Source organism: Orcinus orca, chromosome 11 (genome assembly GCF_937001465.1).
Source record: "Orcinus orca chromosome 11, mOrcOrc1.1, whole genome shotgun sequence".
Taxonomy (NCBI): domain Eukaryota; kingdom Metazoa; phylum Chordata; class Mammalia; order Artiodactyla; family Delphinidae; genus Orcinus; species Orcinus orca.
The window spans coordinates 99400233-99423720 of NC_064569.1; the positions used below are offsets into that span (position 1 = coordinate 99400233).

Here is a 23488-nt window from a genome sequence, read left to right on the forward strand (position 1 = left end):
AGACTTTCTAGATAAACTGTTTCTCTACATTTCGTTCATTTTAAAAAAGACAATAGGGGCTTCCCTGGTGGCGCAGTGGTTGAGAGTCCGCCTGCCGATGCAGGGGACACGGGTTCGTGCCCTGGTCTGGGAAGATCCCACATGCCGCGGAGCGGCTGGGCCCGTGAGCCATGGCCGCTGAGCCTGCGCGTCCGGAACCTGTGCTCCACAACGGGAGAGGCCGCAGCAGTGAGAGGCCCGCGTACCGCAAAAAAAAAAAAAAAAAAGACAATAAATGAGCAACAGGAAACGTGAATAAAGGAATGACGCTGATTCCTCAGTGGCCCATATTCTTTAATAAACTGTATCTCAATCCGCAGGGTTTCTTTCGGAGAACTATTCGGCTAAAGCTGGCATATGACACATGTGACCGTAGCTGCAAGATTCAGAAAAAGAACCGGAATAAGTGCCAGTATTGTCGTTTTCATAAGTGCCTTTCAGTTGGGATGTCCCATAATGGTAGGTAAGGTTGTCTATCGCATTTTCCCCACCCATGCCTCAGTTTACCCCCCCTTATCGGGTCGGAACAGACTCTATTTTGAATGAATGTGCTGCAGCATTTAATGCTCGGGTCATTTTGTAACATGATAGCCTAAGAAAAATAAGCCTCGAATAACAGAGATCCAGTAGAACCCTTGGAAATACTGTTAGAAACTTCAGATGGTACAACTTTGATACAAGATTTTGAAACCCATTGGAAACCACTGGGATGTCTTGATGTTCATATCATATGTATGAAGCATGTGCCATTGCAAACATGTGACCATGTTATGAATTTAATTATATTCAATCCTACTCTTATTTTTTTTTTTTGTTTTGGCCGTGCTGCTCGGCTCTCGGGATCTTAGTTCCCCGACCAGGGATTGAACCTGGGTCCCCCGCAGTGGAAGCTCGGAGTCCTAACCACTGGACCACCAGGGCAGTCCCCATACTCTTATTTTAGAATCTGCCAATTACTACAGGAAAGTGAATTTCAAATAATGTGTTCATAAGAGTTGCATGTCTACCTTCTGGTAAAAGGAAAAGGTACTGTGTTAACGCCTTCTAAGGCTCACTTCCATCTCCTTAACCGAAAGGCTCAATTATGTACCTAACGACATGAAGTGACCTTAAGCCCATCCTACTGATAAAGTGAGTCATGGTGCCACCTTTAATTTCAAGCTTTTTAAAAAGTCCAGGACATATGGGGTTTGAGGTTTATTTTCATCTCTCCAAGGGAGAAAGCTGAATAGCGCTGAGAAGTGGATGGTAACTTACCCATGCATGTTTGCTCACAGTCTAACCCGTGGTGTGAACCTTTCGTCCAGCCATTAGTCCTCGTGCCGTGTTTTGTTGTTCATTTCTCTGTGTTTTCTGTTCTTCCGTTTCTCCCCTCCGACCCCCAGCGATTCGTTTTGGACGAATGCCAAGATCGGAAAAAGCAAAATTGAAAGCAGAAATCCTTACATGTGAACATGACCTAGAAAAAAATTCTGAAACCGCAGATCTCAAATCTCTCGCTAAGAGGATTTACGAGGCCTACTTGAAGAACTTCAACATGAACAAGGTTAAGGCCCGGGTCATCCTCGCGGGAAAGGCCAGCAACAATCCGGTAGGTGGCTTTGCCGCTGGTTATTATCGTCTGAAGTGCTTCTTGGGCAACACGTCAGCTAGAGTCGAGGAGGAGGATTGAGGAAGTATGTCCTAAATGCTGAGAAAATCATATGTATCCCCAGCGCAAATGGGAGACAATGCAATGGAAACATTTCCTTCAGAGACTATAAAACGTAGCCCAGCAGCAACTCCCATCCCATTTGATCCACCTCAGAGCTCCTAGCAACCAAGTTCTTCTAATGACTCTGTAATTAATGCACTCAAAGTCTGGTTAATAGTTTACCAGATTCTAGGGTTGCTTCTTAAGTGATTTTGTTTTAATCCCTATTTTAATGCCAGAAAATGAAACTATTCCCTTCCCACTCAAAGTGTGCTCTCACATCCTTTCCCCTAAAACTACCTTCTCCTCTCCGACCTCCCCCTTCCTACCCCCTGCCCACCTTCTTTTTCTCCAATGAGAAGGAAATGACATCTCGGGGCTTAGAAAGGGTCCTTTGTTTACAGAAACTTTATTGTCTTTTGGGACAGTTCTGGACCTTCTCGGTAGCAACTAAGATTGCCCCTTGTGGACGCCTACACTTCGCCTCTCCTGCCTGATTCCACCCTGTACCCACCCCACAGTTAGCTAAGCCTCTGTCTCCATTACAGGCCTAATCTCAGAGCTACCTTCAAAGAGGGGGATGGCCCAAGGTTGGCGAATGAAGACGTTTTGCCTTTCTCCTATGAGAGTGGTGAAACAGGTTTCATTTGTCCTAATGAGTAGCTTGAAGCCATCTTTACTGGGAATTACAAGCTGGAATTTTCAGTCACAGGAAAATAAAGCATCTCACAAGCTACTTACCTTCATGAACAAACCAAACCTCTTTTTTACTGAGTCTTTTCATTCTGCGGTGAATTTTCCAATTCAATAGGCTGAGGTAATTTAGGAGGGTTCAAGCAAACTCTTGTTAAATCATAAAGCCACACCCATGCTGGGCGGCCCCAGAGGCTCCAAGAAACTCCACCCTAACCCTTTCCAGATCACAAGGGTAAAAGCAAAGTAATCTCTTACCTTTGAATTTCTATCCTGGAAATGATTCGTATAGCCCCAAATTAAAGCAACCCCAATTTTTGCTCTCTTGGAATCCTTTTAGATCTTGCTGAGTTCTTCTCCATCTCCCTTGGGTTTTCAGAATGCAAAGCAAAGCAAACTTAAAAGTCATCTTGACTCGGAACCAAACACTCGTTTAATATTAAGTCGATTTCCCTGGAGTATCCTTCTCACACCCCACTGAGATCCACGCACTCTAAGCAGGAGCCCATCACCCGCGGCCAGAGTTGAAATCTGGACCGTTGAGGGCCATCACACAGTTACTCTGGGAGAGGAATCTGGCTTTTGGTCTTAAGGAAATAAATGATAGACCCATAGTCCAGCACTGGGCGTCACTGGAGAGGAAAAACAGAATTCGGGGTGTTGCTGAGAGTCAATTGCTTGCTTCTGCCCACCTCCGAAGCAGAGCATCGCGGGTACCAGTTTGAAAGGGAGCGTCCAGGGCCAGCCACTGCCTTTGACGGCACTGTTTGCTCCAAGCTGGGTTCACTTCCCACCCCATTTCCTCTGTATGTTGAAGCATGGCCCTCCTCCTACCTCCCCGCCCAGCCTAATGCACCCCAGAGCTTGGAGCGCGCAGCTTGGGGCCACAGTCTCTGCTCCATCTGTGCTGGGTCAGAGACAGAGCTGCCGGGAGGGGCGGCATCCTGGAATGGCAGCATCCTGGAATGGCAGCCCCCTCACACCACACCGTGGGGTTTGGCCTGCTGTGTTATATTGAAATATTATACCTATAACTTGTCAGTAGCTTGAAAAACATACTATTTTGTACTATATCTAGAAGTGTGTAGTAAAACCTACCCAAGAGCTTATTAGATCACTTCATCCAAAGCAATTCTACCAATAAGTCACAATTAAATTTCTCCGAAAAGATGCTGCTGCCGAACTTTTCATAGGAAATGCTGTTTTGATGTGTTTGGGAGATGAATTCTTATAACATCATTAACGCACATAGAACAGTGTCAGGCGTGAGCGAGGGAAATACCTATCAGTTAGGGGAGACTTCTGGTCGTGGCGTGGAGTGGTTTTGGGGGCAAGTGGGCATCTTTCTGCCTTGTGCCGTTTAAAAGCTTTACAGTGTGCTTCACCGATTTGAAATGACCACCCGTAACATCAGATATATTCATAGTCAAGCTTGAGGATAAAGAAAATATTCCAAAGTTAAATATAAGCTTCTAGATTTTTAAAATAGTCTAATCAAGAATGTTTCTCAATAAAGTCTGGCAAACTTTCAAGGGTGTCACTCTGTAATATCTCTTTGGCTGTAATAAACATGATTTTTCAAATGTTAGCACTTGTTTTGAATTCAGATCGTTTCTAATTTTGCCTGTTCATGAGGCCTGCCTTTTAAAATCCAGGCGATAATTTTATACACATGAAATGAAATATTTCTTACCATTGAAGTCTCCGTTTATGAGAGAATGTTCCACATAAAAATAGTCCAGGGCCAGCGTCCTGGGCGTGTGTCCAGCTTCACAACGCCCCTGCTTAGAGGGCCTTGTGCTGACGTTCAGTGCTCTGTCGCTGTCTTGAAATTCGTAAGCACTTTCGAATAAGGGACCCCACATTGTCATTTTGCACTGGGCCCTGCAAATTGTGTAGCCAGTCTGTGCTAGTCCAAGAGATGTCCTACCAAATAACAACAACAGTATAATAATAATAATAAGCGTTCTGCAGTCAAACACTGGGAACCACTATTTATGCCAATCCCATTCTTAAAGGTCCACGGTGTACACTCACATGAAAGACTCTGGTAGACTCTAACTTTATCTAACTCAGTGTTTCTCAAGGGTTTTTCTTGACAACAGGATTCTTTTTTTTTTTTTTTTAACACCTTTATTTCTGCTGAATGTACTTTTGAAAAGCCAGTGATTTGAATAAAGTCAAGGTGGCCTTATAATATTTTCTGAAATTGAGGGAGTACTGCCACCTGTCCTTTAAAAACATTTTTCTGGTCCATCCTGTAAACGTTAATACTTTAAATCCGAGCTCCAACTTCCTGTGAAGCAGAACTGCCCCCAGACTTTCTCAAAACAGTGGTAAATCTGGCCTGCTTTTAATTTATTTATTTATTTTTGGCTGTGTTGGGTCTTCGTTGCTGCGCGCAGGCTTTCTCTAGTTGCGGCGAGCGGGGGCTACTCTTCGTTGTGGTGCACGGGCTTCTCATTGTGGTGGCTTCTCTTGTTGCAGAGCACGGGCTCTAGGCGCGTGGGCTTCAGTAGTTGTGGCATGTAGGCTCAGTAGTTGTGGCTTGTGGGCTCTAGAGCGCAGGCTCAGCAGTTGTGGCGCACGGGCTTAGTTGTTCTGCAGCATGTGGGATCTTCTTAGACCAGGGCTTGAACCCATGTCCCCTGCATTGGCAGGTGGATTCTTAACCACTGGGCCACCGGGAAGTTCTGGCCTGCTTTTAAAGTCTTTGGAGAGAGACAGTTTTACTCTTCCTTCATCAAACTTGAGATCGTTAGAAATTGGGCTTTGAGTTCTGTATTCAGAATGTTTTCAGTCATTCACAGATAATTTTAAAAATATTCCCTTTCCTCAGATGTGAAATCAGATCTTTTTTTTTTTTGTCCAACACTATCTTGCAAATTCTAATTCTGTTTAAACATTTCGTAGGCAATGCATCACATTATCCCAACACACCCACCTCTGTACCAGGTATACCCAGCAGGTTCCCAGAAGATGGCTTTGTGCTGATTCCTCCTGATGCTCTTGTGAGCCCAGAAATAGGGCACACGTCGTGCCGTGGGCACAGAGGCACTGTCAGTGATGTGTTTTGCCCACTGGCAGAGTGATTCTTAAAATCACTGGGCTTCTTATACACTCAGTGTTTATCCAGTGGGGATCGAAAATAATGCCTCAGCCCACTTCATTATTGGTCTGTAGAACACATTAAGGCTGAGAGAGATCCCTCAGAGCCTGCCATTTATTCCGCTCTGCACACAGAGCTGGCACAAAGTTTGGCCAGCAGTGGTATCTGTGCCCATTCTTCTAAGCCCCACCAGATACATCATCGCTTCTGAGCACGTTGGCTTCAAATAACATGGCCAACCATCTCTTCCTTCCTCTGCTAGATCTTTATAAAATGGCAGGAACGGTGGGTTTAGATGCAAATGGGAAGGCCACATTTAGGGAGCTGCCATGGGGATTCGGTATTTGTCTCAGAACATGGAGCAGTGGTGGGAAGATTTCAGTCTCCTGTACCGGGAAACGAGGGTCCTTCAAGGCTTTCCAGTTTACCCCCCAAGAGCAAGGGTTTAACGATGCTCGTTTGTTTACTTCCACACAAATGCCAACGTTCTGACTTGTATTTACTTACATGCCAAATTTATTCATTCAACAGTCAGCGTCGGATAATGATGATTATCTGCGAAGTTCATAAAATGGCAAAATTAAGAATTATTGTAATTACTGGCTATTGCAGTAGTATTTGGGAATTTAGAGGACATTATAAAATATTTAAAGTGCTTTGCTAATATTCTCTTTCTTGTTAGCTTTATTGCCAAAATCAGTACTTCACTTTTTTTTTTTTTTTTTGGCCATGCTACACGGCATACGGGATCTTAGTTCCCCGACCAGGGATCGAACCTGTGCCCCCTACAGTGGAAGCATGGAGTCCTAACCACTGGACAGCCAGGGAATTCCCAGAACTTCACTTTCTTAGCAATGAAATCCCCACCCAGTTTTAGGCGCCGATGATTATTCTCTTACTGATTTATATTGTCCTCTATTAAATGTCTTCTTGTCCCCAACTAATTTTGAGGTTGTTTAAGGATGAGGACTGTGTTTTGTACATAATTTGATTCTCGACAGGTGGCTGGAATACTGCAGCTACTCATCATTTTCTTGATAATTAAGCAGACAGCTTGTCGCCAATCACCCGACTTATTCCGGTGTTTTTCTTTTCAGCCTTTTGTCATACACGACATGGAGACGTTATGTATGGCCGAGAAGACTCTCGTGGCCAAGTTGGTGGCCAACGGCATCCAGAACAAGGAGGCAGAGGTCCGCATCTTCCACTGCTGCCAGTGCACGTCTGTGGAGACGGTCACGGAGCTCACGGAATTCGCCAAGTCCATCCCGGGGTTCGCAAACTTGGACTTGAACGACCAAGTCACTTTGCTGAAATACGGAGTTTACGAGGCCATATTTGCAATGCTGTCTTCTGTGATGAATAAAGACGGGATGCTGGTAGCATATGGAAATGGTTTTATAACTCGTGAATTTCTAAAAAGCCTAAGAAAACCATTTTGTGATATCATGGAGCCCAAGTTCGATTTTGCAATGAAGTTTAATGCACTGGAGCTGGACGACAGTGATATTGCCCTTTTTGTGGCTGCTATAATTTGTTGTGGAGGTAAGTTATTGACTTCACCTGCTGGTGCTGTGGCAATCACAGCCTCCCACCTAGGGAATCTGGCGGTGGTAAATCCGACGTGAGCAGGGTGGAGCCAGCACTGTAGGGGAGGAGGGTGTCCGAGCCCCACATTGCCACTAACCAGAATTCAGTGAGAATGATATCAATATCATATCATACTATAGCATATGTTATTGTTTTCTGTTTCAGAGCTTTTATTTTTTAAAATTTTTATTTTATATTGGAGTATAGTTGATTTACAACGTTGTGTTAGTTTCAAGTGTATAGTAAAGTGATTCAGCTATACATATACATATATCTATTCTTTTTCAGATTCTTTTCCCATTTAGGTTTTTACAGAATACTGAGTAGAGTTCCTTGTGCTATACAGCAGGTCCGTGTTGATTATCTACTTTATATATAGCAGTGTGTATATGTTAATCCCAAACTTCATGTTATTATATATAAACACATTTGTAAAGTATAAATGTTCTATCTGTAATTACATGAATATATATTTATTTAGAATATAATGGAAGATTAGGTATCATTAATAATTATAATGTAATTATATCTAGTATATCTAATATCTATTATATATCAGATATAATTGTAATAATATTATAATGTATGGTGTATAATATCATATACAGTTGGCCCTCCACATCTGTGGGTTCTGCATTTGCAGATTCAACCAACTGCGGATTGAAAACATTCAGAAAAAAACACTTCCAGAAAATTCCAAAAACGAAACTTGAATTTACCACACACCGGCAACCATTTACGTGGCATTTACATTGTGTTAGGTATTACAAGTAATCTAGAGATCACTAAAGTGCGCGGGAGAATGTGCGTAGGTTATATGCCATTTTATGTACGGGACTTGAGCGTCCGTGGATTTTGGCGTCTTGGGGGGGTCCTGCAACCAATCCCCCACAGATCCCAAGGGACGACAGTGTTATAATTGTGTTATCATCATATTATATCCATATTACAGACAGTATTCTATAAAGTCATACAGATGTTAGTACAGTTGCTGTCTCCATTGGTACATTTATGCTATTTCATAATGAAAACTATCTGTAGCTCACGGTCAGTGACTGCAAAGTGTGCTTTGCCAAAGGACGTGGATCCCAGTGCAGGAGAATCTAGGCCTCTGTACGGGGCAGCTGGCCCTGCGGTCCCCAGGCTTTTGGCTCGGTGTCACGTTCCTTTAAATAGCCCTGTCCTGGGTCTAAGGTCAACCCTCTACTGTAAACTCGGCTGACCCCACCCAGCCTTAGGGGAGACCGAAGGGGCCACCGCCTCCTCAAGCTGCCTGAAGCTGTACTGTCCGCCGCGAGTCCCTCACTCGCGGAACTGAGGCTGTGGCCACAGTCGCCCGGACTCTGGACGTGGAGCTGGGGGAGGGTGGCCCAGCTCCACGAGGTCCGTCCTTCTGACCGTCCAGCTGGGCACAGGTGGAGGAAGTCCTGTGCTCTGGCAAAAAGCACAGAATGTGATCCACCACCGTCCTTTGCGCGCTCAAGATGCCGTGTTGTGGGGAGAGTGACGCACAGCTATTTATAAGTAGTATGACAGTTTTATAAAAGAAATTTTAATCACAGATCAGAAAAATGTCTGGTGAGGTATACATGAAATCTGTATGACGGGGTTAAAATTATGAGGGGGGGTTCACTTACTATTTTTTAAAATCTCTCTCTTTAAAAACTTAGTCATTATTTTATAACCAAAAAAAGAAAAAAGAAAAATCCACATGACGAGCAACACCTTTGAAAATCCTAGTAATGTACATGGGACTCTAGAGAGAGCCCTGCCTACTGAATATGGAGGGCGGGGGCTGATCTTCTGGAACAAGGGCAGGATGCCTGGATCTGAGCTGTCCCGGGAAGTCTGGTGTCTGTGTCTGAGCCACCCCGGGAGGACACCTGGTGTCCACATCACCCTTCCTGCCCCAAGCCTCAGGCCTCCCCTCGCTGGGTTACCTCAGCGTCCTCCCGTATCCATCCTCCGATTCCCTGCCCCAAGCCTCAGGCCTCCCCTCTCTGGGTGACCTCAGCATCCTCTCGTATCCATCCTCCGATTCCCTGCCCCAAGCCTCAGGCCTCCCCTCTCTGGGTGACCTCAGCATCCTCCCGTATCCATCCTCCGATTCCCTGCCCCAAGCCTCAGGCCTCCCCTCTCTGGGTTAGCTCAGCATCCTCCCGTATCCATCCTCCGATTCCCTGCCCCAAGCCTCAGGCCTCCCCTCTCTGGGTGACCTCAGCATCCTCCCGTATCCATCCTCCGATTCCCTGCCCCAAGCCTCAGGCCTCCCCTCTCTGGGTTACCTCAGCATCCTCCCGTATCCATCCTCAGCATCCTCCCGTATCCATCCTCAGCATCCTCCCGTATCCGTCCTCCCATTCATTTCTGGCTCCACCTTCTTTTCAGCTGACTTACGTTGGAAGGTACCTGTAACGGTGCTTTATACCACAAAACCGAAGTCAAACACAATCACACTCCTTAAATATTGTTGAAACCGAGCACCTAAGAAGACACAGGAAGAAGAATTTCATTTTCCATATTATGCAAAAGCAGTTTGTGTGTATAGTTACTCCTCTACATACAGGTTTTCCCCTGACAGGTGGTAATCCGATAAATCCTAAATGAAGCGGCCACCCCGTAAGGTAGCTAGTCATTTTAAGGTCGTAGAAATATTTAGGAATGAGTATTTGTCCTGTCTGCCCCTATCAGGCCCAGCGACTTGGGAAAAGTCTAGTTCCATCTTCTAGGTAAGTTGACAGCATCTAAAGGCAGCTGAGCTTTCGGTAAAAAGAAAAGGCCATGTCCAATCAGAATGTTTGGTTTCTCGGGAATTCCTTGGCAGTCTAGTGATTAGGACTCTGCACTTCCACTGCAGGGGACGTAGGTTTGATCCCTGGTCGGGGAACTAAGATCCCGCATGCTGAGTGGCGTCGCCAACAAAAGAAAAAAAAAAGGGCTTCCCTGGGGCGCAGTGGTTGAGAGTCCGCCTGCCGATGCAGGGGACACGGGTTCGTGCCCCGGTCCGGGAAGATCCCACATGCCGCGGAGCAGCTGGGCCCGTGAGCCATGGCCGCTGAGCCTGCGCGTCCGGAGCCTGTGCTCCGTAACGGGAGAGGCCACAGCAGTAAGAGGCCCGCGTACCGCAAAAAAAAAAAAAAAGGTTTCTCAAACTGAAAAACAGTTATTAGGTATTAGCATGCTGGTAATTGCACTCAAACATCTCTGCTTTCTTTTGAGGATAGATCGGCCCGGCCTTCTAAACGTGGGACATATTGAAAAAATGCAGGAGGGTATCGTGCACGTGCTCAAACTTCACTTACAGAGCAACCATCCCGACGACGTCTTTCTCTTCCCAAAACTCCTGCAAAAGATGGCAGATCTGCGGCAGCTGGTCACGGAGCATGCGCAACTGGTGCAGGTGATCAAGAAGACAGAGTCCGACGCCGCCCTGCACCCGCTGCTGCAGGAAATTTACAGGGATATGTACTGATTTCTTGGAAATGCACACAAAAAAAGAAACTTTTCAAGCGTTTTTAAAGGCGACAAGTGAGAGATGGGAGCAACGCAACTTTGCACAAATGTCACCATTTGAACCTGGGACAAAGGAAAGTATAAGCTCTAGGTAACCGGAATCCTGTTCCATGTTTCTTTCTTTTTTTAACCACTGCTTCAAGAAATGCTGGTGATAAACAGCTATTAGTCAGGACTTGGAAAATTATGCAGAATGGTGTTCAGTGGCCTGATTTAATGCACCCGATGTGAATCAATGCAGATTTCTTTGTCACCTTAGGAATTTACTGGTGAATTAACCTCAAAATACGTGGTCTGTCTTCCCTTTGCACCACGTTTTGACTGTTGTGCTCCTTTATAATTTTGAAAACTAATCAGCACTTTTTAATTTTTATAATCCTGTAAACCTAGATGTCTCCAAAGGTTAGGTATTTAAAAAGTTTCCTGAATTTGAAGAAAGACAACATGCCGGTTTTGAATCGTAGGATTTAGAATGTGAAGAATGATTCGATAAGCTATCAAAATGCAGCAATTGTTTTGTTTCAGTTCGCTGTTTTCATGGTGTAACTAATATGTGAAAAAGCCTGTTCCCAGGTTTGTGTAGAAGATCCCGGAAAGCCACGTCTCACGGGCCCTCTGGACTCGATCCTCCGCCTGTTTAAAGCTAGTGTCTGTGGTCAGCAGGAACAAGACAGACTCTGAAGCATGTCAGCTTCCCATTCCTCTCACCTCCATTTCCGATCAAATCTGAACCAACTGACTCAGGCTGTTTGGGGGCCATGGTCACGTCTCCAGGGGCAAAGTGACAAGTTATTTGTAAATCTTGCGCTGGGCCCCCTCTGTCAAGGCAGCTCCTTGGTCTTTTTCTGTGTTGCTTTTTTAAACATGCGGCTTAATTTTTATAACTCTTGCTGTGGTAGCTGCTCCCTGGAGTGGAGAAGACGAGGCACAGGTGACTTTATCCTGTGGCCTGGGGGCAGGGGTCTCATCTGGAGAATGAACAGGCCAGGCCGGGGCGGGGGGTGGGTGTGGGGTGGATACGAAATGGTGGTTGTACTCATCTCAGGATGCACAACAGGCTGGTGGTTTTTACAAAGATTTTGAGAGTTGTTCCCTTTTCCAACTACATATGTGAGGTAGTTTTGCCATTATCTGCAATATCTGTTGCAGCCTTAAAGATCAACTTTTCAACCTTGGTCCAGTTAGGAAGGCGGTATGGAATATGGTTTTCGTCTAGAGCACACGGACCTGGAAATCCTCTTTTTCTGTCCACCATGGTAGATGAATGGTCCCATCAGGGAACTTTCAGCAGTGCCTCCCCCGAGCCAGACTGGGCTGATCCTGCCAGTTCAGCCCCCGGATGCCTCTTGGGCGACAGCATTTACGACCTGGTTGTACCCTGGGTGCCCCTCCCCCTCTATCTTTAGGAAATTTGGTTCTATAAGGTCATTATTATTTGCCGTTAAAGAATGGCTAGGATTGAATTTGATAAAGTTCCCAAGATCAGCATTATTGTAAATAAAACTGTGAGACTTCAACTAGAGAAAAGCAAAACTTACAATTAGGACATCCTTTTACACATTACACGTTTAGTGGTGTGTTTTATCTTTATTTCTTTTAAAGATCCAATCAGAGGATCTGCTGGAAGCAAATCAAAGCATTTCCACTTCAGAATGACACCAATCAGGGGTTGCCCTAAGTCAGAAAGGAGTTAAGCTCTGAGTCACAGGGTGCATCCGTGTCCCCATTCTTTCCTCAAATGCGAACTCCCTGGGCTGATGAGCCTGGAGGCCTGTGGCTTGTCCAAGGTCTCGGGGCAGGATCCCGGTGCCAGGTGTATGTGGCCTCTTGCTCTGGTGTCTTGGGACAGATCTATTCAAAGGGACACAGCGTCGGAAAGTGAGCCTTGAGACTCAGGCTTTTGGAAGGGTTGTCTGTTCTGTTTAGCTTCTCATACAGCCTGTCTGAAAGAGCTCCTAGCTCACGCATGCCACGGGAACAAGCTGATGGCGGGCCCAGGTTCCGCATCAGCGGCGTTAGTGAGCGTCTGGTCCTCTTGGGGCCCAGCTAGACCACCAGCAATGCCCCTGGCGAAGCCACAGAGGACCTCAGCTTGAAAGCCACTTGACACTGTTCACTTGTTAATAGGAAGAAATTCATTTGAAATAACAGAGTCACTAATTGCTACTCAGAGTATTTGTGGTCCCCTAATCAAAGATTTCTCCAAGCACTGATAGTCAAATATAGACGAATTATTCACCAGTTCAATATATGGTCGTTTTTCGAACAGTAGCTATTTAAAGAGCACACTCTGGCTTGCTAGGTTTCAGTAGACGTCAGCATGAGGTCCAGTGGAAGCAGGTTCCGGAAGCTTCAGACCACAGGCGTGGAGCTGGCAGCCCGGGATGCTGGATGCGGGACCTGGCAGGACCCCCTTTCACCACCTTGACCCACTCTTCAAGCCACTGTTTAAACCTGGTTCTTCCTTTCCTCGACTTGTCATCACAGGAAGTGCCAGACTCCTCAGAGACCACAGATTACCAGGCAGCCTTTGTCTGGGAAGCGGGGACCATGGGGCTCCTCCAGGACACCCTGCTGCCGTCCTGCCAACACGCCTCCTCTCTGCCTCCTGGGCATTTCCAGTTGGGGGTCCCACGCCCCGCCTTCTGCCCCTGCCACCCTGTGAGAAGCCTGAGGGCTGCACATGCAGGACGTCACTGCCCTGACGTCCAGCATTGTCAGAAACAGGGCGCCCCGGCCGTCAGAGGGGCATTTTGACTACTGTCAGAGCACCAGGGCCCTTCCTGCTGCCCGCCCGGCCTCCGGTTTCCCTGTGACCTTTCTACAGCTCTCCGCTGAGAGGCGTTTCAAGCATCTTCCCAAAGACGATATATGCACAGGGGTAAACAGTGAATGTGCATTGAGGGGAAAGAATTTCAGAATTCCAGAATGTCCGTGAGAGCTGTTCCTGTTAAAGGGAGTCCTTCCTTCTACTTTAAGAGCACAGAACGCACCTTTCCACGGTACTGATGCGTTTCCTACACTGGGCCACATGAAACTCTAAGGAAACAGACAACCTTGAGGACAGTGGACGTTCCAGCAAAGGGCAGCAGCCTAAGATCTGAGCAGAAGCTCAAGGCCCACGTAAGATCCTTTGTTTGATATATGGTGATAAGTACTATTAATTGAGCAACCACTGTTTTCCCAAACCTACAGCATGACAGCTACCTCAATAGAGCTATCAAAAGATACTGTTAAAATTAAGGTCCACGTAACACTGGGCCTTTTGGTGCAGCTCTAGTCAGACCATCTACCGTTAGGGCTCAGAGGCTGGATGCTCACCTTTGCTGTGTGCACACTGAGAAATGGAAGGTTTTGTGGAGTTTTAAAGGAATTTTATTGTTTAAAGGGAGCCTTGGGAATTCCCTGGTGGTCCAGTGGTTAGGACTCCACCCTTTCACTGCCGAGGGCCCGGGTGACCTGCTCACCCAGGGCCGCCTCCTCTTGAGCTATGCCTGCTGGCCATGCGTGAGCCTGTTCATGGGGGAAATCCTGGCAGATGAGGGTGGAGAGATGCCTCCGTGCAAGCCTTAGTCACACCGTGGCTTCACGAGGCCTCGCCACGCCCCAGCCCCACCTGTGCCCCTCTGTGCCTGACTCCTTTTCAAGCCACTGTGACACTGGGCACGTTTGACACCTGGTGGCCAGATGCACGATGGAAGGTTTTTGGTTTTTTGTTTTTGTCTTGACCCAATAACCACACCTGTCTCTGGAATGTCTTAAAAAGTCCTGTTTAAATATAAGTCCATTGTTTAAACCAGGGAGTCCGGCGCTCCCAGCTAAGACCAACTTGATCACCGGCATGGCCTTTTATGGGGGCTTCCAGGGACCGGGGGAAAACCAGCCACCTTCAAGTGCCTCTTCCACCCGTGTGGCCTTTCAAAGCGCAGATCCCACGAGGAAGACTGTGCCAGGTGCTCACGGCTCCCCGCCTGCGCTGTCGATGTAAGTTCCTGCCATCGCCTCCAATCCTCAGCCCCGTCTTCAAGTGGAAAACACCAGCTTGGACGAAGGGCCGCCTGGCGGTGCAGGGTTAGCCCCAGGGGTGGCCTGCTTCCCGCACTTCCCGCCCCTGCATTTAAGACGGGCAAGGTTGCGGCGAGGCGCTCCCTGTGGGTTAGCCCGGTGCCCGGGCTGCACGTGTTCCTGGAGGGGTCACTTGTTCTTAGGTTCACAACAGTGGTGTCGACTCAGGAGATGCGAGGAAATTGTACTGTCCATAGAAGTTGCAAACTAAGACCGATGCCACCAGCGGGGGGCTCAGCGATTATTAAAAAGTGTCCAGGGAGGATTTTCGCCACACTCACTGTTCCCACGGCGTTTGTGGTGCGGGCGCTGGACGGTTCCAGAGACAGACCGTCTGTATTTATTCTTCTCATCTTGTAAGCGGCCCAGCTTCTCTTAAGTGTTGGTCCAAGCTGATTTACGGGGCTCCCCCGGGATTGTGGATTCTTACCAACCAAGTCTTTGCATGGAACTGTCAGCTAAGGGGACTCTTGCCTTCCTGACAGCGGTGACTTCCAGGCGGCACAGCAGGAAGGCTCTGCAGACAGCTCGGCTGGGAGGAGCGAACGAAGGGCCGAAGGGCCATGACAGTGACTGCTGACAGCGTCCCCACCCCCGCTAACTGGGCGCTTTCCTCCTTCTCAGTGCAAGGACTTTTCCGGTGGCGTGTTCTCCTCTAGGGACCTTCTGCCCAGAAAGATCTAAGGTTAGGCTCCAAAGGTTGAGGTCTAAAAGTTTTTGCTGAGATTTGTATCTATTTTTAGGTGCCATTTTAATACCATTCAGGAAAATGGTCGTGGACCCTCAGCCCGTGAAACACACGGGAGAGACAGCAAAGGACTCAGAACACAGGAGGCCCGTCCTACTTCTGTGGAAACTACGGGACAAACTGAAATGTGATAGTGGAAGTTCGGCAAGGAAAAGACTAAGACAACGCGTCTCCACACTTTCACTTAAAGAATTATGTAACGCTCTGCACGATGCTGTGTCTGTGGAACGCGGCAGGTCCTTAACCTTATCTCAGCAGAGCGGGCTGCTGCGGGTGGGGCTGCTTGTTAGGGCAGAGAGTGAGAAGCCGCCGCCCAGGGCTCGTTTCCAGACGCCCTTTCCCGGCTCGAGGCACCCGGACTCCTCAGATCTAGAGGGGGGCTCTCGACAGACCATCTGCTTCTCAGAATTTCAGTCTGAGATAAGAGAAGTGTAACCGTTTACTTCCACCCCCCTGAGAAAGGGGGGCCATGTACCGTGGTCCAGGGGGAACACATGCGGTCACATCCTTCTGGAATCCTTTGCCACATAGAAGACCACACTGCATCCACGTCAACGTCATCTCTTGGCTATGGCAACTGGTAAACATCAAGGACCTCAGGCCCCGCGGCTGTTAAATGCATTACATGAAAAAAATCGAAGAAACAGCAATTTTTTACATCACAAATAGCAAATTAAGACCTGGGTCAGGTATTTTTCATCTAAAATGTGTTTGCTAGTTTGGGTGGAATGTGAAAAGCTTCCATGTTTTTCCCCCGCTGAAGGTAATACACCAGCCTCCTCCTCTCTTGCCCTTCTCTCCCCCCCCCACCCCCGCTGTCACCCTCAGCACCTAAAATTCATTAAGTGATGAACATTACAGCGTCATGCCAGCCGGAGCGCAGACAAGCTCCCCAGGTGAGCCCTGGCTCCCCCGACAAGGGGTGGGGGCCGCTGAGTCTCCAGGCCCTGAACACAAGTGAGTGGCTCATCTTTTCAAGGTCAAATCATTCACTTTGGGCAAATGTCTTCTCTTTTTAAAGGCACAGGCGGTCTGGTCCTTTTTTCAGGCCTAAAAAAAAATGTACCTCACACGAGATGGATACCACTCAGTGCAGTTTTCGGTAAAATTACAGTATTCGGGTTTGAGTATCACTATTTTTTCTACACTGTATGGTAAAAAAAGAACTATGTTAATAGCTATATCTTAAATACTGTGATTTGAGGGTTTTTTTAAAAAATCCTAATGTAAATATTTTACTCACAATCACGCATCTAATAGCAAACATTGGGATTCTTCTGCAATCAGTGTTAATTGACGTATACTCGTATACTCTCACTAGCCTGGCTCTCGGACGTGTTGGAAACACACAGGAAGCTGAAATATCACAACTGAAATACAACCGCACGCACGCACGCACACACATCAGAGCTCTCCTTCTCTCCTGAGCCATGTGGAATTCACTTCCCTGTAAACCTGTTCCCTTCCTCATGCTTCCTCACACACGAATGAGTCTGTTCTATCATTTCTACCAGCAAGGCTGCCTCTGACCCAGGTCAGAAGTCACCGATTTCACACAGGAGGATCCCGCTGGAGACCATGAACTATTCCTGTGTAGTAAGTAGCTGTCTGTTCTTCAGGGAATTACTACCTGTGGGTTGTTACCAAAGAACTTTGCAATTTGAAAGATGCTGATGGCAGTGACTGGCAACGGCTGGGTCTCTGCCAGCCTCCAGAGCCCAACCCGGGGTATAAAGCGGAAGCCACAGAGCCCGTGAGCCTCCCACACGATGTTTTCCATACCTTGGCAGATTTCTTCCTGATGGGGATCTGTACCGCCCCCGGGACCCACAGGGCCGTCACATCCAAACCCAGGGGGAGCCTTTGCCAGACGCACGGCAGAGTGGTGCGGGTTCCCAAAGCCAGGGCTGAGCTGGAGTCCTTGGCGTGTGTTTATCGTTACTGTTCTTGGGTGCCTTATACTCTCAAAGTATTTAGGGGCTGACAGACCCTTTGTGTTTTATACTAAACAGGAGCGATTCCAAAGCAGATCTTTTCTGAGCAGGCTCTGACGCCCTCTCTCCAGCCCAGACCCTCTGGGTGTGATTGGCGGGGAATCCGGGGCCGCAGGAAGCCGGGGTGTGCAGAGGAGAGCAAATGGAATCTTAGTCACTTTACTGGCAGTGGTTCCAGAAAATTAGAAAATGGCTATAAAATAACTTTAATTTTTGTTTAATTTTGGGTCTTACTCATTTTCCCTTTAGGAGATTGAACTGATCGTATATATTGATTTCTATCCTGAATTTACGGGAACTTATATGTTTGGAATGTCCTACTGTAAGACTGATGAATGTAAAGAGTTAATTTCAGGGTACAGTTTTGCCTTAATGGTTTTAAAAAATAAACTATTTTTAAAAATTACCTGGCGAGTTTTCAGTGATGCTATGAGATGAACTGTTTTGTTTGGTCTGAAGAAAACCGATCCCCAGCTGTAGGGTCTGCCCTTAACCCAGAACAGTCCCCCAGCCCCAGAGCTGACGTGGTCTCTACCTGTAGAGTCCAGTGACAGAGCGGACCTGGGACAACATGGCCCCAGAAGACAAAACCCAGCACAAACGTCGGTCAGTAAAAGCCCTTTATTCATACCCTCATCAAACACGTTTCTAACACCCTCCAGGCAGTGTGCGCTGGTCCTGCGGAAACTACAGAATCGCACAGAGCAGTTCCTGCCCTCTAAGAACTGGCAGGCACGTGGTGAGCCCACAATCAGTGTCTCACCAATTGCTAAGGTGGGCGCCGTGAGGGCGGGGGTGCTGCGGTCTTCGGAGCACCGGGGTCTGGGGTCTGCCTTTTGGGCGCCCTCTCTGCGTGGCTCCTGGCCCTGTTGCTGCTGCAGGCGGACCCCAGCCCCCTCTGGCTGCAGACACGGCTCCCGATGGCCCAGAAACAAGGTCGGTGACAGCGGCTCCCAGCTTGGCCCCATCTCCGAGCCAGGCCACAGAAGCCCGCTGGCCAGGAGCCCCGTGCAGCACACTGCTGCGGACCTGGTACCCGACTGGACTCATGTTCGAGAACCAGGCTGGCTGGCAGACCTCTTGGATGGGACTTTCCTTTTCTCCAAGTCTTGCTGAATTTCCTGAGGGAAAGCATCAATGTTCTCCCAGACACAGGGGAGGCAAAATCTCTTGGAGTAGAATAAACTGCAGTCCTGAAAGAAGAGGGGGACGGAGGAGCCTGAGTGCCATGGGATGCACACTGCAGCGTCCCCCAGAGCCTCCAAGCATCCCTCTTCCTCAGACCCCAATGAGACCCTCTAACTGACCCCAGCCTGCCTGTCCCCTACCCCTCTGCTGGCTGCAGGGACCCACCCATAATGCAGCAGACCAGCTGCGTGACTGTGAGGGCTCCCAGGACCACCAAGGCCAGGAAAGGCTGCTGCTCACACTGTCCCCGGGAAAGGCTCACGTGTCACCTCTCTCACAGTCACTCACGCGAGGTCCCAGCCACAGGGAGAGAGGGAAAGCGGCCCCAGCTGCACGTGGCTTACCCACCGGGCCCACGCACACCAGCCTGCCGCATAAGCTGCATCTCGAGCCGAGGATCAGGAATCTGTCCTTGCTGGGGGTGAAGGGGTCCCTCATGACGTAGCTCTCCTCCAGGAGGCTGCGGGACAGGAAGTGGTGCCGGTGGGCAGAATGGCCCAAACCTCTGCTGACGAAAGGTAGCCAGCTGCACGGACCTCCCCGGGGCCTGCTCACCGTGCGTGCTCATCGCGGGGGCGGGGTGGCCCCCAGTGCCACCAAGTAGTAGCAGAGAGGCAAGCAGTGGCGCCCGGCTGGGATGAAATGAGACCTGCTCCGGGCTCCGTGTCGACCGCAGGGAAAGAACCACTCCTCCTCGGCCCCAAGAAGGGCTGCTGCAACTCAGCCCCCAGACCCCAGCCTGACTCAGCAGGGCGGCGGGTGGGCACAAGGCCTCCATGCGAGCTCTCCAAGCCCTCCCCTCACCTCCGGGATGACACCCGCTCCCAAACTGCCTGCTTCCACACAGGGAGAACGGGGCGCTTTACGCTGGCTAAGGTTCTGGCCTCACGGCGCACATTAGAAAGGAGACAGACAGGATAGGATCCGAGGCGACACCCCAGGTTCCTCAGGGCCGGAGGAAAGCAGCCTGGCCCCCCCGGTCCCACGTAATGTACTGGCCAGATCCCCACAAGGTGGCCTCTGATGGAGGACAAGTTGAAGGTCAAGAATCAAGCCCCGGGACCCACTGGCTCTACTCTGGGCCATCCGTGGGCAGGTGCACAGGAAGCTGGTCCTCAGGGCTCACTCCCACCAGTACAAGAGCCGCAAGGCGGGCAGCTTCCCGCTGAGAAGGTGTCGTCGTAGGAACCAGCGGGACCAGTGACAAGGCCCAGCCCCAGACGCGATGGCCTCTGCGGCTCCCTGCGTTCCCAGCTGCTGAGCTGTTTCAGCCTGAGCCACGGTGCTTCCACCCCGCAGCCGGAGCAGGTGCTGGACTCTGGGCTGAGCAGGGACGTAGGGACTGGGAGGTTCTAGGAGAGCCGGATGGCGTCGAACCTTGCCCTGTGCCTTCTTGGGTCACACCTGAAGTGCCCAGAGCCTGGGCCGGTGGCCCCAGACACAACACCCAAGCCCTGTGTCAGACTTAGGCCAGCCAGCTCTGGGCGGGCTCCCTGGGGTGCTGGGACCCTGGTACTCACGCGACAGACTGGGCGCCGGGGGGCTGCTGCCCCACGTAGCTATACGGAGCAGTTAAGGCACAGAGCTGGCACTCAAACACACCCAAGGGGCGGCGCTCCGCCTCACACTCCATCTGCAAGGTCAAAAGACAGGGCATGTCGCCTACAGGACCAAGAGCTACCCACATCTCAAAGCTCCCCACTGCCTGCTTCTTACCCACAGGTGAGAAGGGCAGCGTACAGACAAGGCACCTCAAGTTCAGAGTAAGTGACGAGACCTGCTCAAGGTCACACGTTCTTTTCAAGCGCACTTGAGCTATTCACCAAGATAGACTATATTCTGGGCCATAAAATGAGCCTCAAGCTTTAAAAGCCTGAAATCATAGAGTACATTCTCCAACCCCATAATAATTAAAATCAGTAACAAAGAGATACATGGAAAATCTCCCAATATTTGGAAATTAAATGATATACTTCCAAATAAACCATAATTCAAAGAAGAAATCACAAGAGAAATTAGAAAATATTTTGAACTAAATGAAAACTAAAATACAAAATACATAGAATGCAGCTTAAGCAGTGTTTACAGGGACATTCACTGTTTTAAATGCTTAAATTGGAAAAGAGGGTTTAAAGTAAGTCATCTAACTTTCCACCTTAAGAAGCTAGAAAAATGCAAATTAAACTCAACATAAACAGAAAGAAGAAAATAATAAATAACACAAATCAAAGAAACAGAAAATGGGCAAACAATAGGGGAAAAAAATCGATAAAACCAAAGCTGGTCATTTCAAAATGTCAATAAAGTTGACAACCTCTAATGAGACTGATCAAGAAAAACAGGAAGAAGATACAAATTACCACAATGAGGAATGAAACAGGGGACATCACTAAGACTACAGACATTAAAAGGATAATAAAGGAATGCAGTGACCTTTTTTACCAAAAAAATCTGACAGTTTAGATGAAATGGACATATCTCTTGAAAAAACACCATTTATCAGAACTGACTCAAAATAGAAAACCTGAATAGTCCTTTATCTATTAAGAAAACTGAATTCATAATTTAAAATTTTCCTTTAAAATGAAATAGTACAAAAACAAACAAAAAGAACAACAACAAAAAGAAACAGAACACCAGCAAAACTTCATGCCCAGATGTCTTTACCAGCAAATTGTCAAGCATTTAAGGAAGAAGTAATACCAACCTACAGAAACTGTTTCAGAATACAGAGAAAGGAACACTTCCCAAGTGATTTTTGAGGCCTATATTACATGGACACCAAAACTGCCAGTATTACCCTGATACCATTCATCAGACAAGGCTACTACAGGAAAACTAAAGAGTAATACCCTTCACAAGCAAATATCTTCAGCAAAATATTAGCAAACTGAATTCAATAATACATAAGAAGCCTAGGGCGTCACGACAGAGCGGATTCAACCCAGGAAGGCAATGTTGGCTCAACATTCGAAAACCAGTGAATGCCAACTCATGAGAGTAACTGAATAAAGGAAGAAAAACGACACCATCATTTCAATAGATGCATAAAAAAGCATGACAAAATTCAAGGCTCTGGGCGGTGCTTCAGAGCCAAGGGGCTCCCCACCTGACTACAGAATAAATTCCCTTCCTTGGCATTTAAGGCCTCTTTAACTTGGGACTTATCTCCCAATGACTCTGCCGTCCAGCCCCCACCCCTCCATACAGCAGGCTGCAGTTCAAGTGGCTCCATCACTGTCCTGCACTTTCTCACACACACACACACACACACACACACACACACACACACCCGTGTCCCGGCCTTCGCTCCTGCTGTTCCTGCCACCTGGAGGGTCTCCCCCAACGTCTCTACCTATGGAATTGCCCTCTGGCTGCCCTGAAGATTTTCTGTTCACCTTTGGCTTTCGACAGTTTGACTATACAACTACTTTTTTTTTTTCCTTTTAAACCTATTTATCCTGCTTGTGCTGCTTTAAGCATTTTGATCTGTGGTTTAGTATCTTCCATTACTTTTGGAAAATCCTTAACCATTACCCTTCAAATATTTCTTCTGCCCCATTCTTTCTTGTCTCCCGCTGAGGTTCCAACCGCAAATACGTTAAACTTTGATGTTGTCCCGCGGTTCTTGGACCCTTTGCTCTGGGTTTGTTTTTTTCTACTCTTTTCTCTCTGTGTTTCAGTTTGGGTCATTTCTACTGCCCTGTCATCAAGTTCATTGATTTTCCCTTGGTTATGTCGAATCAGCCGACGTGCACTCGGAAGGCTCCGCGGCGCCGCGCAGTTCGGGAGGGACCGGGGATGACCCGGGGCGCAAGCTCCGCGGCCCGCCCCCAGCGCCGCGGGAGGCCGCTCGGAACCCCGCAGGGCTCCGCGGAGGCGCCCAGGCCGAGCCGGACGCACGAGACGCACCGGGAGGGGCCCGGGCGCGGCCGCACACGTCCCCGTCAAGCCGCCAGGCCGCGCCACTCACCACTACTACCGCCGCCGCCGCCGCCGCCGCCGCCGCCGCCGCCGCGCCGCCGCGCCGCCGAGCCCACGGCGCGTGCGCGGTGAGTCGCGGGGCGGGGCCTCGTGGCGGACTTCCGCCTCGCCCTCCGTCTAGCTGCGGCTTCCCGTACCCGATCTCTCGGGATTGGCAGCGGCTGGGCAGCCCCTGGATATCTCACGCCGACGTGGCCTGATGTCCTGGCTGCTCCAAGACTCTCAGCTTCTTTCTGGGTTTTCCACCGGGCTCCATAGAGTCGGTGCCGCCGGTGCGCGACCCACAGATAACCCGGCCCCAGCCGCATTTCCATCCCCACGTGGTTTCTCTCACCGCGCGCTTCGGACCGAAATGCCCTGGTCTTAGTTCTTATGCTACCCGTCCCCCAACTAGGACGGAAGCCTCCGGGGCCTGGGGCCAGGGCCGCAGGCAGTGATTACTGTGTGCCCTAAGGCAACAGACAGAATGGGTTCAAAATGAGCCCTGTGGCTTCCTGCGACCTTTAAAAGCTGTGTGCTGCCGGGACTTGTCACTGTACCCCTCCAAAGCCTTAAAGTGGCCTAAGTGGCCTGCAATGCCCGTCGTCATCTGGGACCACCATCCTTCAACTTCCAGGTCTTCACCTTGGGGCACCAACCACGTCAGCTACCAAAAGTTGCACTGGACCCCAAGCTCCCCGTCCCGAAGCTCAGACAAGGGCTTCCCTAGACCTGCAGTGGCCGTCCCACCCCACTCCTGGCCCCTCTACTCGTGTGTATTCGAGGCACCATTCTACGGGGCTAGGGGATGATTCTGAAGCCAGCAGCCCTGAGGTCTGGGACTTCTTCCTTTGGGGAATCGAGAAATAAGGATTATATAAGGTGTCTTAGTA

General features: G+C 48.8%; 2 protein-coding genes and 2 long non-coding RNA genes across 23 annotated transcripts in view; 2 read left to right on the plus strand and 2 right to left on the minus strand.

The window, feature by feature from the left end:
* The window catches only part of PPARA (peroxisome proliferator activated receptor alpha), a 63926-nt gene extending 52303 nt beyond the window's left edge, over positions 1–11623 (plus strand). For all 4 annotated transcript variants that reach the window (XM_004279591.3, XM_033405249.2, XM_033405248.2 and 1 more), the window contains exons 5-8: positions 360–498; positions 1425–1630; positions 6632–7079; positions 10349–11623. In XM_004279591.3, the coding sequence (XP_004279639.1) occupies positions 360–498; positions 1425–1630; positions 6632–7079; positions 10349–10596 (1041 nt within the window). In that variant the 3' untranslated portion in view covers positions 10597–11623. The remainder of the gene's footprint in view (positions 1–359; positions 499–1424; positions 1631–6631; positions 7080–10348) is intronic.
* On the minus strand, positions 281–16149 carry LOC117196490 (uncharacterized). 5 transcript variants are annotated; one of them, XR_004476711.2, is made up of 6 exons: positions 15926–16149; positions 10427–10566; positions 9410–9608; positions 4119–4351; positions 1297–3856; positions 281–415 (listed from the first exon to the last, which is right to left on the minus strand). It is a non-coding gene; the product is annotated as an uncharacterized LOC117196490 (long non-coding RNA). The 5 variants fall into 5 exon arrangements; XR_007470207.1 differs by having other exon boundaries at positions 1297–4351; positions 10427–10563; XR_007470206.1 differs by having other exon boundaries at positions 1297–4351.
* LOC125960495 (uncharacterized) lies at positions 11650–17850 on the plus strand. The gene is made up of 2 exons (XR_007470212.1): positions 11650–13760; positions 14438–17850. It is a non-coding gene; the product is annotated as an uncharacterized LOC125960495 (long non-coding RNA).
* Positions 17851–18050: 200 nt separating this feature from the next.
* CDPF1 (cysteine rich DPF motif domain containing 1) lies at positions 18051–23057 on the minus strand. Of its 13 annotated transcripts, none has more exons than XM_049694614.1 (4): positions 22615–23057; positions 20153–20265; positions 18921–19137; positions 18051–18637 (listed from the first exon to the last, which is right to left on the minus strand). In XM_049694614.1, the coding sequence occupies exons 2-4, from the start codon at positions 20263–20265 to the stop codon at positions 18491–18493; spliced, it is 477 nt and encodes a 158-aa protein (XP_049550571.1). In that variant the 5' UTR covers positions 22615–23057; the 3' UTR covers positions 18051–18490. The 13 variants fall into 13 exon arrangements, with proteins under 13 accessions (XP_049550571.1, XP_049550570.1, XP_049550569.1 ...); XM_049694613.1 differs by having other exon boundaries at positions 22612–23057; XM_049694612.1 differs by having other exon boundaries at positions 22609–23057.
* Between the last annotated feature and the right edge of the window lie 431 nt (positions 23058–23488).

Coding starts and splice junctions, on each gene's coding strand:
- CDPF1 (XM_033405252.1), bottom strand. CDS start 20,319: ATGTGGGTAGCTCTTGGTCCTGTAGGCGACATGCCCTGTCTTTTGACC. Junction 19,138..20,152: donor CCCGGCGCCCAGTCTGTCGC/GTGAGTACCAGG, acceptor TTTCGTCAGCAG/AGGTTTGGGCCATTCTGCCC. Junction 18,638..18,920: donor CCCTGTGGCTGGGACCTCGC/GTGAGTGACTGT, acceptor CTCTTCTTTCAG/GACTGCAGTTTATTCTACTC.